Below are 15273 nucleotides of genomic sequence, written 5' to 3' on the forward strand. Positions count from 1 at the left end.
GGCCAATCAGCTCGTGTATCTTAATGTGGGAAAGATGCTTCCATGTAGTGCCAAGAAAAGGATAGGCCTAAGATAATGAGCAGAGACCCCAGCTATTGTACCATCTCTCATCTGCAGCCTCAAAAGCCTATGCATCCCCTGACAGTTGCACACCAACAAAGCATGCTGCTTGTTTCTTTTTTTCATTTTTCATAGGTCGACCTGTCGCATGCCTTAATTTCTATACCAATATGTGGGTTTCCATGATTTTCATACCAATTTCATTTTTTTAACCCAGAGTAACAATCATATACAGTGGCGTTTTCAACAATTCTAAAGTTTTCAAATAGACTTATGTCTTGTATGTATGTGTTGTGTGTGATTTTTCAAGAGATGGTCTGATGATTTGGTGTACTTGCTGGTGGACGCGTAGCGACCTCTAGTTTTCTGAATGTTCGGTGGATCACAACTTCGTAGGAATCATTGAGGAGACAACTAGACAAGCTCTGTGTTTAGATCTCTCATATTCACATGCGAGGAGGATTAGTACTGTCATTACCAGTTGTCCAACCTCTTATATCTATTGGGCGTATTAATGTATAGTATCATGCTAAGTCAAACATATCTGCTTCACATGAAAAACAAAGCTACCGAACGATTGAGACAGCTCCTAGAAATATTAGTTTAGCAGCCGTCGTGCTTCTGCTAGGATAAGTTTATTTTCTACAGATAATCAAGTAATCAGAATGAGTTTTCTTTGAGTTGACGATCCAGTTACTATATTTTTTTCGGTAGCTAAGAGTCGCAATGGTAAATCTAAAGTCAATGCAGAAGTTATGGAAAACTTTGTTTAGCTCATTACCGTACCCACGGAAATGTAAAAATTATAAACACCTAGCATGTAACTGAAAAACAAGTCACAAATTGTCACTTCTTGGTGGCAAGACTATAACCTAACTAGTAATAAACTGACCTATAGAATTACAAACTAAGCATTGATTCAGTACCTCCTTAAAATAAGCAAAATTTGTGCTATTGTTACTTATCACAGTAGTTTTTTTTTCTCTTCGGCGATGTTTGTAGCTTTACCATGCTAGCAAATATCAATTATATCCGTCATACATCGGTGCAGGCCACCTAGTCTGGTATGGGTTTATAAATATTGGATCCAGCAGTTGAAACTTAAGCTGATTGGATTCACAATTATAAATTGTGCCATGATTGATCTATATACAATTAGAGATTCGCAGATGTGACTGGGTTGTCATGAGTCGGTGACATGTACTGAATTTCCTGGTATTTCTCAGATTTATGAGGTAATGCAAATTAATCTGATAAGTTATCCCATAGATTTGGACAAGGAGAATATGAAATGGACACTACACTGGACGATTAGCTCCAAAGCATGCCTACATGATGCCAGCCATGTCATTGTCTGTAATTTTCACAATTACAATTTTTAGAAGTGTTTCGTGGAGCGGTTAGTTGTTATTAATTATTTAGTATGGATTAAGAAAAGATTTGGTATACTTGGTTGGATGCATCCAAAAGTTGCTGCCTGACCTATGTTACTGGAGTGCTGGATTTTTTTGAAAGAAATTCTTAGATTGTCCTGTTAGTAGTGGAGGACCCGATAACTCATCAACTTGGAGTATATATAAATGCACCTGGTCACTATTTGAAACTGAAACTGAATTTGGCATGTAGTATACAAGTGGTCTTGGTTGTTCCAGAACTATGCATGTGGCAATTTTGGTTCACAAGAATTTTCTCCACTATTTCTCGTACTTGAAGTACTGTATGGCACTGAATTTTGTAGCATCATTACTGTATGGAAGAAACACAAGTCTAACAATTTTGTATCAGTCTTTATCAGAAGTTTTGACACTTTGCAGAATGGAAATCATGGCATCATTTAATGAGCTTTCAGCCACACAAAAAGGACACCATTTGCCTAAACATCATGGCCTATGTACTTATCAAAGATTTGATATGGTTGATGGGTCTAATAATAATTTATTTATTTACTCTAGAGCATATATAGTAGACAAACAAAGTGTATTATCTCACCGAAAGTGATGGAGTATGCAAGATAAAGCAAAATATCATCAGCATGTCACTTATATTACAAGTTAAGATTCCCTACTAATGTGACGCATTGCCTTCATTAATTATTTGAAGACCACATTTAACTAAATCAATTCTTGGTGGCCGGTTTACCAAATGTCTACAACACGTGATGAAGAACTCTCAAATATAGGTTCTAGAACTCCTAAAATAAATTCCAAAAAAGGCACTAGACATCAGTGGAGTAGTTAAGATGACACAAGCAACATGTTTTAGTAGATACAGTATTTGTTAGAAACAACTTATTAGGATAGGTTCAGTAGCCCAAGCCTTGGGTAGACTAGTATTTTTATTCAAAAAAAGGGGGAAATGAAGTTTGATCTGTATAATGGGCCTAAAATTTACTCTATTTTCAAAATACAGGTAGAAGGACTAGCATTTAGCCATTTACGTTAAGATTTAAGAATGATGTCAATGTGTATGATTTTGCATTGCTATCCCATCTTCACAACACAGACATGATAAAAGTGTCATTTTAAAGTCTTCAATCCATCCTGTTTTGACGCGAGAGAACAATCTAAACGTGTATACCGAATCTACCTACCTCTGCTGGCACAAACTGTGATAGCACATGCTTGGATTCCTGATACATGTGTTCAAATCTCTTTGATAACTTAGCATATCTCCTTGTGATAGTCAGCTCCATGTAAACTACTGATTGCATTGCATTATAGGAAGTTCAAACGTGCACTCAAAGCTGGGATATATAATGCATGTGTACCTGATGTCTATCTGTACATGTTTGGCAAAGTTTGGACAGGAAACCCTCAAGTTGGCCTTAAATAAAATCGGGGAGACATATGTTAGGTATCCTGTGAGTGCAAGATGGAAATTATTAGATTATACTGTACCAGAAATGTCATCTTTTAAGGTGCAATACAGTAATAAAAGTAGTGTTTTTCAGACTGAAATTCTACGGATTGTAAAGGCAATACCTATGATTCAATACGTTTTTGTTCATTATTTAAGAATAGGAGTGAGTAGTACCTATTCTTCTAATTCTTGTTTTTAGGACCGACGAAGTAAGTAAGCCCTTTCCTCTGAAAAGGATGGAGTCAATAGCGATCCTGAAGCTGAAACAAGAAAAGGATGATATTCTAGAATGTATATCAAACTGTGTAGTAGCAAATGCTAGCAGGTACCCTCTATCTCTGAATCTCTCTACTGTGTGTGTGTGTTATATACAGTAGTTACACGTGGAGGAAAAAGGCCCACAAACAGGACAGCACACATTGCCGGGGTAGGGAGGCACAGACTGATTCATTGTGGGGCCAGGTCAATGATGGTTGCATATGTATATATGAATCATTGTTCCAATGTATCTAACCACAGAGAGAGAGAGAGAGAGAGAGAGACCAGTTGGGAGTTAGGATGGATGAGTGCCACTGAATGAACTCAAAGGATAAAAGCAAATTAGGTATCCTAATACTAGCTAGAATCATTGTGTTTCACAAAAGGAAGTTTGGCCAAGCAAGGAAAGATTTGGATATGCACACGAACGCATCCAAGTCAAAAGTTGTCCATGATTTGGGCTGTGGACCTGTGGTTGCCCAACATCGGCTATGATGTCATCTTTACCACAAACACTTGAATCCACATTCTGTACTACAGAAGGATCGATTCAATAAAGGAGAGATAAATTTCTTGGAATAACTTTTTTTATTCTTTAACAACCCATGTGCATATATACTACCATGTCCATGTCTGAAACTACACTTATTTTGAACTTGTTATGTGCTCATTATGGTGTGAAGAAATGGGTATATTGAATTGAATACTGCTCATGTTCATCTAAGATAAAAACTAGAAGTGACCAAAACACCTAGTAGATGGGCAAGTTCCATCAATGTTAAATCATAACTGGATAACCCTAGCTAGCTAACATGACGCCACGTTAAAAGGGTGTCTTTACACAAGGATATACATGTAAATTGTAGGTTATCATTACTAGAGCACTAGGTGCATCTCATGAATATCCAACATGAACACACTTACGTCAATGATGGCTATATTCATCCAACCCGAAGGAACAAAGATACCAATCAATCAATCAATCAATCAATGAGACACGCACGCCATTCTTGTTGATCCATCCATCGACCTGCCACCCACCAACTGCATTCGTGCAAAATGTTGCTCAATAGTTTGTGATACATAAGTTTTTGGAAGAGGTGCAGTACACTAACTAGTTTGATTAATTGCTGACCCATCATTATATTAGTTTGCTTGCTTAGCCACACCAATCTTCAGTCTTATCAGCATCCAATGGATGAAAACATTCTGCCTTAAAATTATACTATATATACCATATGGTGCCTTACTGAGATAGCGAGACGATGTAGTTTTGTCTCCTGAATGAAAAAGAGCACTTTTGATCTTAAACATCAAGTACAAAATTAATGACTAGTACTTCACTTGTCAAAGCATTGTTGAACAATCAACTAAATGTCTGATCAATCAAAATTATTATATCGCATACCGGTAATCTATCTGGTAAGCCCATCCAACAGAACTTAATGATGTAAGGTGTCTCATGCTGAGCTCTGGTAGCCCTTCATCAAATAAATGCTACTTAATCACTAGATTATGTAATCCATAGTTATGTGCTAGCTTATGGTACAATACATATTCAATACCAGCATGTTAATTTCATTGTCAGTAGGCTAGTCCAACTATGGTGATATTCTACCACAGATGCCGTGGGTCTAAATAACTATGCAAGTTAATCTTGTGACCATAGGGTTGTTTAATGTTAGAAACGTTACCATTCTTAAGTAGTTAACCAACTGATCAAGTCATTTCTAAATAACATTGTATATCTTGATTCAGCTTAATTAGGGATATATATATATATATCTCAATCCTTGATGGACACATCCCAAATCAAGCAAGGGAAAAAGCTGATAGCTAGGAATCAAAACTTTTTATTATTTGCAAAAATGTCGACACCCTTGCTGCAGATGAAGTGCACTTGTAGAAAGGATACGCTGCGAATAATTCTTTGGTTCTGATAAGATGCATCTTCCCATCTAAAAAACAACATTTGCTTGAGACAGACCTGCTATCAACACTTCCCAAGACAGCTGAAGCAAGTAAGAATTCCATGCATGAATGGCCTGCATGCGTCCATTGATTGGAATCGTCTTTTTGCACACTTGTAGCTAAGGCCCATCTATTGATGCATCTAGCTCGATGGGCACGAGCGTGTATTGTTTTTTGTAAGGTGTTGAGTCAGTCACTGACTGTTTTCTCATTTTCCGAATTTCTTGGATGAGGTAGAACTTTTGGTGTCAGCATTAATCAGACAACCTAACCAGACTTAAATTTTTACACTAGTAGTACCGAAAAATCGAGGATTTAAAAGCTTTCCAAATCTAATTATAATGCGAGAAATCTTTGTAAGTTTGTTGAACATGAATGATTGAATTATTTCACAGTCAGAAGTTTCATGGTTTTTCCTTTCCTCTACCATACTGCAATACTGCTCACACGTGCATGGTGCAGGTCCTCACAATACATACTAGCTTGGGACAACATATATAAGTGGCACCAATTATTTGCCACTCGCCACAACAATTTGATGCAACCTGGAATTTGGCAAGATTTACGCTTCCACTATAGATACACATGTCACGCCCACGGTTCGCACACTTGGCGCGTCACAATCTACACGCCAGAGCACTCCCAAGACAAACAGCAGGCAAGCGATACTGACAGAAGAGATACTTCCAGAAATCCAGTAGCCTGATTGGACACTGGGCAGACAAAGGTTAGGCAATTGGCAAATCTCTAGCAATCATCCAATGGCCACCACCAAAGAGAACAAAGCATGCAAAGGAATGGAGGGAGAAAAAGGAGCACTGCATGCATGGCCATACAGGCATCTCAATCAGGGGACAACATCCATGTCAGCATTTATCCCCTCTGGAGCACACCCCTTGGACTGATTGCTGCCTGGGACCAACCAACCTTTGCAGATGCAACGAATTTCTCTCCCAGTTTGTCACACTCAGAGTGCCCAACTTGGCCTTGGGATCTTCCGTTGGGATGAAATCAGAACAAGTGCCTAACTCAAAATGCACAAGTACCAGGGTGAGCATTTTCCTTTTGAAGAATCAGCATTGCAAAAACTAAGAAAATGTGCACCTTGTGAAACATATATATGTGAATTCAGAGGTGCAGCACAGTTCTCAGACATCATAACCATTCGAATTTCTCCATGGTAAGGCTGGCAATATGGTGAAGATCGAAAGCGGCGGTCAATTCTTTTCATAATTTGGGTGAACTACTCATCACCCATCATCACAACTCTCCTCTCTCAAGTTGTTGGTTGGGGTCTATACCTAGAGTGAAAGCAAAGGGATAAGTTCTTTGTGCCTTGCAGTAGTGGTCCTAGTGGACAGAACAAAGTGGATCGGCGACGGCAACCAGATGCCACACTACTCCTACCTGCTTGATCATAGCTGAACACTTGTTGGGACTTTTTCCCGGTGTCCTTTCACACAATTCCCTGCATTTTTTTACACCGTGAAAAAAGGCAGTGCATCAAGAGATAGGTACACTTGTCGACCGCTTCTTCGAGCGCCTAACAAGACAAAGGAATATGTGGCTTTAGTTGACCATCCAAACTAAAGCAGCCACAAGTTGTTTTCAAAAGTGAGAGCATCCATGATTTCCCACAGAAAAGAAAAAAGGTAGTAAAAGGAAAGAAAATGAGCTAGACCAATCTCACTTCAGCGTTCACTCCTAGATTCCCTTCAGCTGTGCCAGTTCTATTTGCAGTAAAAAAAATGCACCAACTGATTCATCAGAACAATAATAATTCATGCACACAATAAGGATTCGATTCTGCTCCTCGTTGGTTGGCTTGATCGTCGCCGATCTCGTCGTGATCATGGGATGCAGCGGCATATATCTTGCCAGGCAAGAATCAGATGGAACTCACTTTCTGAAAAAGGGTGGAACATTGGCATCTGACAGTCAGAATTCAGAATTGGCTTCTTAGGTTCAGATGCTGCATCGTATTCTCCATGGTGCTAGTGGGTTACGTTAACCGTGTGCATGTCAACATTGGATAGAGATTTTAATTCAGGCCTGATTCTTCATTTTATTTTGTTTCATTTTTTTTACTGGTCGCACGCATGTTCCCATTTCGATTGGGGGATAATTTCTTATCCGGAAATAATAAAAATAAACAAACAATGAGAGAGTAACTTCAAGGGCCCATAGAATTTACCGACAATTTCACCTTGAGAGCTTCGGGCCCAATATCCCCTAGCCCGTAATCACCGGGCTCGGCCCGGCACCAACTTAACCGGTCCAAGAGGGAGATTATACTCCACAGCCCAATTAGGCCCACGTCCCGGGTAGAACAGGCCCAGTGAGCGGATGGCGCTGGGCCCTCGTTACGGATGGCTCGCTCGGCGCTCACAGGCCCGGCCCAGCGCGTCCCCCATTTCGCAGCGGGCCGAGCGAGTGGGGAAAGAAAAAGGAAAAAAAGGAAGAACAATACCACTTTTCCATAGCCCAGTTAGGCCCACGTTCCCATCCAGACTAGGCCCAGCCCAACGTGCGGCGCTAGGGTTCCGCGCCTCCCACCCCACTATATAGTCCCTTCACCACCTCGCGCCGCCGCTTCTACGCCTCCCCATCTCTCTCGTCCTCCCGCGCCGCCGCCGCCGAGAAGGAAGGAAGAGGAGGAGGAAGGAGCAGGCGGAGATGGGCCACTCCAACGTCTGGAACTCGCACCCCAAGAACTACGGGCCCGGCTCCCGCGTCTGGTAAACCCCCAACCCGTCGAGTCCTCTCGTCTCCCCCGCTACGCGATTCTTTTCTTTGCTAGGATCTCGTTTCCTGAGGCTTTTTAGATGCGGATGGCCTGGTTAATTAGCGGAGTCCATGGATCTGTAGAGGCTTTTATGCGATGTGATGGTTAGCACGTTTACGGTGCTAGGCCGTATGTTCTTGATGTGTCTCTTGTTGAGAAATACTCTGCGTATATCTGTGTCTTAGCATTCGGACTGCTGCCTGAAAACAGCAGGTGTAGCCGTTGTAGTTTTCTAGAACGATAGTTGGTGTATATTTCAACGGTTGTTGTGTTTCCCAACTGAGACATGATGTGCAACTGTCATCTAAAACTACGCTTCTGCTACCCTGTTTAAAAAAAACTGTTTTTTGGTTGCTTCGCTGTTTTAGCTTTTGTACCTCGGCTTCATGTCAATGTTGTATTAATACTGCTGATGTGTAGCTGTTCCTTCGATCCGTCTCGTGGTGAACCACAGAACCTACTCATTTTGGTGCCATATCTTAGCCTAGCCGTTTGATAGCCTGGTTTACTATTTGTTTGGTTGATGTGATGCGCTAGTGCTATGCATCAAAGAGAGGATGCTGTTTTTGCTAGGATTGTGATTTGTACCAAATTGTGTGGAAAATGAATGATTTTTCACTGATAGTCTTGTGGCGCTGAAGTATTTATCATACAATATACGGCTATTTGTAACTCTGAATGTATTTGTGTTTTGCAGCCGGGTGTGTGCGAACCCCCATGGACTGATCAGGAAGTATGGGCTCATGTGCTGCAGGCAGTGCTTCCGCAGCAACGCCAAGGACATCGGCTTCATCAAGGTATCCCTGCTTGTGCAGTGGATTCAGTATTGTCATTAATTTGGCTTGGATCCTTGTTGAAGTCAGTTTCATAATTTGTGATTGTTACATACTTGCGTTGGTAGATAATTATAATTGTTTTCAACTGCATGATGGCCTTCATATACCATCATTGGACGTGATCAAGTTAGCTGTTTTTTCATTCTATTGGTTAACAACTTTTGCCTGATATCTTTGTGTCATCGCATTCGCAGTACCGCTGAAGACATTGCCTTGCTGGTGTTGAGAACTTCACCTGGGTCAAAAAAGAAATGGATCCTTCAATAGAAGGCTCAATTTATGTGCTTTAGCTTTTTGTTCAGACTTGAGACTGATGTGCTAGTGAACTACTTGTTAAAGTTTTGATGGGTACTATATGCCTGTTGCACTAATTATAATTAAGTGATTGAAGTATTTTGTTATGTTTGATATCTGGTGTACTCAACCTTCTTGTATTGATGCCGTCCAAGCTATTGTACTGCCAGTTCTATTCCTTGCTTCGTGTATGAGCTTGGCATTGATGAATGATGACAATTAGTCTGGGATATCAAAACTGGAATGTGATAATAACTACAGTGTGTATTTGCTGGAACAATGGGTGTTACATCGAGTAGGCTGAGGCACTGTATCCATGAGGCAATATAGCTACTGCAGTACAGTGTTCCTTTCCTCTTAATTTCTATCATTTCTCTGTCTATCCTTGCATTATTGCAGATTTTGTTAAATGTTTTGCATGATATGCTTGGGTTTGATGGCTGCTTTGATTTAATACTTATTAAGATTGATATCAGAACTGGAACATTAACATGTTGCTCAAGCAGGCAAATGTTTCTTGCTGATGTGCTCAGTCTGTATCCTAGTCCCTAGCTCTATTGTTGCAAATTCTCTGCTTTGCTGCTTTGGTGAAACATAGCTGAAAATTATATAATACCTTTTCCTTGTTATGCTTGGATTTGGTGGTTGTTTAAATAGGGATTGGGGATGCATATTTTGTTGTTGCGAATGGGCCAAAAGCTCAATGGTTGTTGCACCAGTGCGTCATATCTTTATTTTCCAAGATCTTGTCCTTGTATGACAAAATATAGCCTGCAGCTGTGCTGTGGAATGAAGTGGACAATGTAATCACATTCTGGAGCACAATATATTCATTGTTCATTGTGCTGGGTTGTATGTGATTTGAATGCTGGCGTTATTGGTCAGACTCAAGAGTGAGTAAAGGTGTACATTGTTTGCATCTGTATGCTGATGTTGAGCGAGCAAAAACATTTTATGGTGATGTGATATCTTCTTGGGCTATTAACACACTTTCTTTTGTTTTTTGCGTGTGATAGTGTTGTTGAATGAGATGACTGAATGATGCTTTAAAGTAACTCGAATCCTTCAAACAGAGTCTTCATTGTGAAGCTGGACACTATATCCTTGTAAACTCCTGCATAATTCTGTCTGCCACATATGTCTGTACTGGCATGAGGGCATAATTCAGTAAAATATAGGCAATTTGGCAAAATGAAATGGACTTAACTTTATAGTGAATTGCCTGTTGCATAATGGTGTCTCAGAATAATCTTGTTCTTGCATTACACATTGAATGAAAAACTGAAGTCTTGGGAGCTGGCATTGCATTATTAGTAGTATTAAGTAACATTGTTTTCTTACTAGTTGCCGTTTTCTCTTGGCATTTCATATTCCCATACACAATCAGTGGATCTCTGCATTCTGGAATATTCTGATGACACCGTGTTTCTGAAATCAGGTTGAGTTAAATTATTGCTCGTGGGTCATTAATGTCCTGATGATCATTTCAGGGGCAGTACCCAACTGAAGGACAGCTTGATAGTTTTTTTGTTGGTAAGGCCGAAGGCATTGATGAACTTGGACAATTTGCAGGTACTTATTCAAAGCTCCATGTCGTGATCTGCGAGTTTTCCTAATCTGTTGCTGCAACCTAGTTAATACCAGCTAGACTGTTGATGCTTCCCACAAGACGTGTTTGTCATGCTTAATACAAAAATGAAGCACGCCTAAAGCTGTCCTATTATACATAATGACTGACTTAATGACTTCATCTTATCTCCTTGGTTAACCTTTTCATCCATCATGTGGATAATCTTCTGTTGTCTTAAGTGCTGTAGTTTCAATCCTGCACAGGGTCAATACTTGAACAATACAGATTACTGAGTTATAAGATTTGATGATTTGTACGCTAGTCAATCAGATGAAGGAGTGTTGCACATCTTGAACATGGTTTACAAGTCACAAATCACATAGAAAAATTCTGAATTGCAAGCTGAGCTTAGGTTCACCTCCTTTTATTTTATTTTATTTATGATCTCAAGCACTTCTTCTCCATGATCACCTACACCTCCAATTATCCTATTCAGGCCAGCTCTTAGTCTTGTTTCGTTGGAAAAATATGTCTGTTTTCCTTTATAACTTAATTGCAGATCATTCGTATCATTTAATGCAAGCATATAATCGCCTTGATTATTGATCTTCTCTTTTCTTAAGCCACGAGTTATGCCATTATAATCATCTTGGACCCTTAGGACATCACTAAGATACTGCTGTCTCTTAAGTGGCTCAGTGGGCAAATGATTCCGTATGTGATCTTTCTATTATCTGAACAGGAAGATTGAGGGATGGGGCATTGCGTTTCAGGCATTAACTACTATCATCTTGCTGTCATTCTAATCTGTTTAAGATTGGGATGGAACTCGAGTCAAATTTATGTCTGAAAAGATTCCCCGAGAATGCAGTATAAATGATGTCCTCGCCTGCACCATGCTTACAGCCATATCACCGAGAGTCCTCACGTAGCTTTGAAGTAGAAAATAGAATTGAAGGTTCAGATCAGCAGAATGGAAGCAAAGTGCGCATCCATTTGGAGTGAGGAATCTGAGATGATTGCTCACCTGCAGTCCATGTTCTGGAACAGCAGCGATGCTCATGCCAGCCTTTCTTCTCCCAACAGTAGCACTAGTTCTTGTATTGAACCTAGCACATTGCCTACTGCCTTGTTCCTTCCACTTATTGAAAAAGAGAGTTATGACACAGTGCCATTTGAGAATGCTGCCGCAGATTGGTGCTTTGATCACCAGAGTGAGGCCTTTGCGATTGGTAATGCAGTTACTGGTGACAAGAGGGCCCTTCTCATGGATGAGAGAAGGAAGAAGAGTAAGAACAGTAGCAAGAAACCCCGTACTGTTGCCCCAGTAAGTAATGCTAACACACTGAAATTTTTTTCCACTTCAACTGTTACAACATTATATTCTATAAAACGCGCAGCTGTTTCTGATATTTGAAATGGTGCAATTTTTATCAGGTACTGATGACAACTTCAAGTGCTCTTGATGATAAGGCCAATACCGAGCTTATCAATCACAGCAGCTCCTGGTGCTGTAGCTCTGAAGATGACTCTATTGGTGTGTGTGAGGAATCTGTTGTTCTGAAACAGAGTAGCAGTTCAAGAGGTCGTAGTTGGTCCTCAAAGAATTCACAGTCTCTTTACGCAAAGGTCAGAATTACTCAATCTTAATTGCACACTGATCTCTGAATCTATTTTTTTCTGATGGCTTTTGTCATACTGTTTAACAGAAGAGAAGAGAGAGGATTAATGAGAAACTAAAAACACTGCAGCAGCTAATTCCCAACGGCACCAAAGTAAGCTCTTACTATTTTGTATTCAGTGATCTCTAACTTTTAACTATACATTTGACAGTACTGATCATTTGTTTTCCTGCATTTGCAGGTTGACATGAGCACTATGCTGGAGGAGGCAGTTCAGTACGTCAAGTTTCTACAGCTGCAAATAAAGGTTCTTTATCATGTCTCATTTTAGTCAGATCAACCTCATGAATAAACATTTGCTTACAGTCAAAATTCATGGTTTTAGTTCTTACTATAAAATACCCAAAAGAAAATCATTACACTTCTGCTAAATCCACAATACTTTGACCATTTCAAATAAATATAAATGTTTATAGAATTCAGGATGAGGTCATGGTTCCAGAACAAAGGATTTACCACGTGTCTGATCCAAATTTCAGATATCAATTTAACTTTTGCAGTGGATAAAGTTCTACATACTATTGTGTTATAAGCAATACATTTTTCAATATATAATTAATTGATCTTGCTCTCATGTACCCTCCTTTTTCTCAAACAGCTGTTGAGCTCTGATGAGACATGGATGTATGCTCCTCTTGCCTACAACCACACCAGCATTGATATTAATCTGAATTCTTCAGCGAAGAAATGAAGACCGTCCAAAAAGAATTGGGCAAACTGATCATAATTCAGAAGGATGTGACCTGTCAAGTCAAACCCAGTACATGTTGCATCTGTTTTTAGAACTGTAATTAACCCTGACTTTACATAATTCAGTTGCTTCGTGTAAGTAAGAGCAAGAGATTAACTTATGATAAAGTTGGAGCAAGGATCTCCCTTGTCAAATGATCAAATAATGCATCAAAGATTTCTACAATATTTATGATCATGAGATCAAAGTGGCCTACACACATAGTAAAATTCTGAACAGCCTTGGTTCAGGAGATTCACTTTTGCAAGAAAATAATGCTTCCATCTGTTAAGGAAAAAGAGAGAGATTAACAAAAAAATCGAGCTTTTAATGTCTATCCAGTTTTATCGGATGTCTCCGGTAACCACTAATTAAAAAGGCCTGTTCAGGAGAGGTCTGTGCAAGCAATTTTCAGGATTTAGTTTGAGTTTGAAATAAATCCTAATGATCATGATCCCAAAATCTGCTGTCCATACATTCCATGATGTCATTGCCCAGGCCTCCACATGCTATGTAATTCTGGGGAAACTGCAAACTGTCAGCTCGGAGAGGTTCTTTAAAAAAAACTGCAATTTTTTAAGCACAATGGTCATCAATAATGTAAGTTTTTTTTAAAAAAAATGTGATACAAGATACCAAACAACACTGCCGTTGCCGGTCCCAAGCCCGCGATGAGAAAATGTGGAGGGTTGTGTTAGGTTTGGCGAACCAGCGTAAAAAATCAGCCACTCTAATGGAAATGAAACCCATAAGAAATTCGTTGGGGCGTAACCCTCTTAGCGACGCGCTACATCGGAACCCGGGTGTGGTGTTAAATGGGCAAGGGCCGGGTCGTCTTCCCCTTAGGGGCGCGTCGTATCGTGATCCGGGTACGATGATAAGTGAGCAAGGGTCGGGTCGTCGCAGCCTCTGTGGCGCGCTACATCTGCGCCCGGGTGTAGTGAAAAATGAGCAAGGGTCTTCGCATTTCTCTCGACGGGTGCGAAGGGTAAGGAAGCTAGCCGAGCCAATTAGGATTCGTCTAGGTAGTTGGAACGTAGGGTCTCTAACAGGTAAGTTAAGAGAGCTAGTCGATGTAGCAATTAGAAGGCGTGTAAATATTCTATGCGTGCAGGAGACTAAATGGAAGGGCCAGAAGGCGAAGGAAGTGGAGGGTTCTGGCTTCAAGCTTTGGTACACGGGGACAACCTCGGGTAGGAATGGTGTAGGTATCTTGATCGATAAGAGCCTTAAGGATGGAGTTGTAGATGTTAGGAGGCAAGGCGACCGGATTATCCTAGTGCGGTTGGTTATTGGAGATTTGGCTCTGAATGTGATCAGTGCCTATGCCCCTCAGGTAGGTCTTAGTGAGAGCTCCAAGAGTCAGTTCTGGGAAGACCTTGATAGCATGGTTAGTACCGTGCCTATCAGTGAGATGCTCTTCATAGGAGGAGACCTCAATGGCCATGTGGGTGCGACTAATGTAGGATATGAGCGAGTACACGGGGGTTTCGGGTATGGTAGTAGGAACGAAGGGGGGGGGATGTTTTGAATTTTGCGTTGGCCTACGACCTGCTGTTAGCGAATACCCTCTTTAGAAAGAGGGAGTCCCATCTAGTGACCTTCCATAGTGGACAATACTCGAGCCAAATCGATTTTATCCTTGCTAGGAGAGAGGATAGACGTGCCTGCTTAGATTGTAAGGTGATACCTGGGGAGTGTGTTGTCCCCCAACACAAGCTTGTGGTGGCGGATTTTCATTTTCGGGTACGTGCCCACCGGGACAAACGTGCCAAGATTGCGAGAACGAAGTGGTGGAAGCTTAGAGGGGAAGAGGCTCAGACGTTTAAGGAGAGGATGCTAGGCGAGGGGCCTTGGGAAGAAGGAGCAGATGTAGATGATATGTGGCTAAAGATGGCGACATGTGTTCGGAAGGTGGCCTCAGAAGTGTTTGGTGTGAGTAGGGGAGGCAAGCAGGAAGTGAAAGAGACTTGGTGGTGGAATGACGAGGTGCAAAGGGCTATTAAGGAGAAGAAGGAGTGTTTCAAACGCCTTCACCTCGACAAGAGCGCAACCAACATCGAGGGATATAGATTAGCGAAAAGGTCTGCAAAGCGAGCTGTAAGTGTAACGAAAGGTCAGGCTTTTGATGACCTGTATCAACGGCTAGATACGAAGGAAGGAGAGAAGGATATTTATAGGATAGCTAGGACCCGCGAGAGGAAGACAAGGGACATAAACCAAATCAA

General features: G+C 40.8%; 2 protein-coding genes across 5 annotated transcripts; both read left to right on the top strand.

The window, feature by feature from the left end:
* Positions 1 to 7729: 7729 nt before the first annotated feature.
* LOC112902184 (40S ribosomal protein S29) lies at positions 7730 to 9232 on the top strand. Its single transcript, XM_025971119.1, has 3 exons — positions 7730 to 7886; positions 8631 to 8730; positions 8964 to 9232. The coding sequence occupies exons 1-3, from the start codon at positions 7825 to 7827 to the stop codon at positions 8970 to 8972; spliced, it is 171 nt and encodes a 56-aa protein (XP_025826904.1). The 5' UTR covers positions 7730 to 7824; the 3' UTR covers positions 8973 to 9232.
* A 245-nt stretch (positions 9233 to 9477) lies between these two features.
* On the top strand, positions 9478 to 13231 carry LOC112902179 (transcription factor bHLH54-like). Of its 4 annotated transcripts, none has more exons than XM_025971109.1 (6): positions 9478 to 10635; positions 11376 to 11960; positions 12071 to 12262; positions 12343 to 12408; positions 12497 to 12562; positions 12914 to 13231. In XM_025971109.1, the coding sequence occupies exons 2-6, from the start codon at positions 11607 to 11609 to the stop codon at positions 13004 to 13006; spliced, it is 771 nt and encodes a 256-aa protein (XP_025826894.1). In that variant the 5' UTR covers positions 9478 to 10635; positions 11376 to 11606; the 3' UTR covers positions 13007 to 13231. The 4 variants fall into 4 exon arrangements, with proteins under 4 accessions (XP_025826894.1, XP_025826895.1, XP_025826896.1 ...); XM_025971110.1 differs by having other exon boundaries at positions 11803 to 11960; XM_025971111.1 differs by having other exon boundaries at positions 11827 to 11960.
* The last annotated feature ends 2042 nt before the right edge of the window (positions 13232 to 15273 follow it).

Source organism: Panicum hallii, chromosome 8 (assembly GCF_002211085.1).
Source record: "Panicum hallii strain FIL2 chromosome 8, PHallii_v3.1, whole genome shotgun sequence".
Taxonomy (NCBI): Eukaryota; Viridiplantae; Streptophyta; class Magnoliopsida; order Poales; family Poaceae; genus Panicum; species Panicum hallii.

Excerpts from the sequence above, each read along its gene's own strand:
- LOC112902184 (XM_025971119.1), top strand. The coding sequence starts at position 7,825 with ATGGGCCACTCCAACGTCTGGAACTCGCACCCCAAGAACTACGGGCCC. Across the intron at positions 7,887-8,630 it reads GGGCCCGGCTCCCGCGTCTG|CCGGGTGTGTGCGAACCCCC; the intron begins GTAAACCCCCAA and ends TGTGTTTTGCAG.
- LOC112902179 (XM_025971109.1), top strand. The coding sequence starts at position 11,607 with ATGGAAGCAAAGTGCGCATCCATTTGGAGTGAGGAATCTGAGATGATT. Across the intron at positions 11,961-12,070 it reads AACCCCGTACTGTTGCCCCA|GTACTGATGACAACTTCAAG; the intron begins GTAAGTAATGCT and ends AATTTTTATCAG. Across the intron at positions 12,409-12,496 it reads TAATTCCCAACGGCACCAAA|GTTGACATGAGCACTATGCT; the intron begins GTAAGCTCTTAC and ends CTGCATTTGCAG.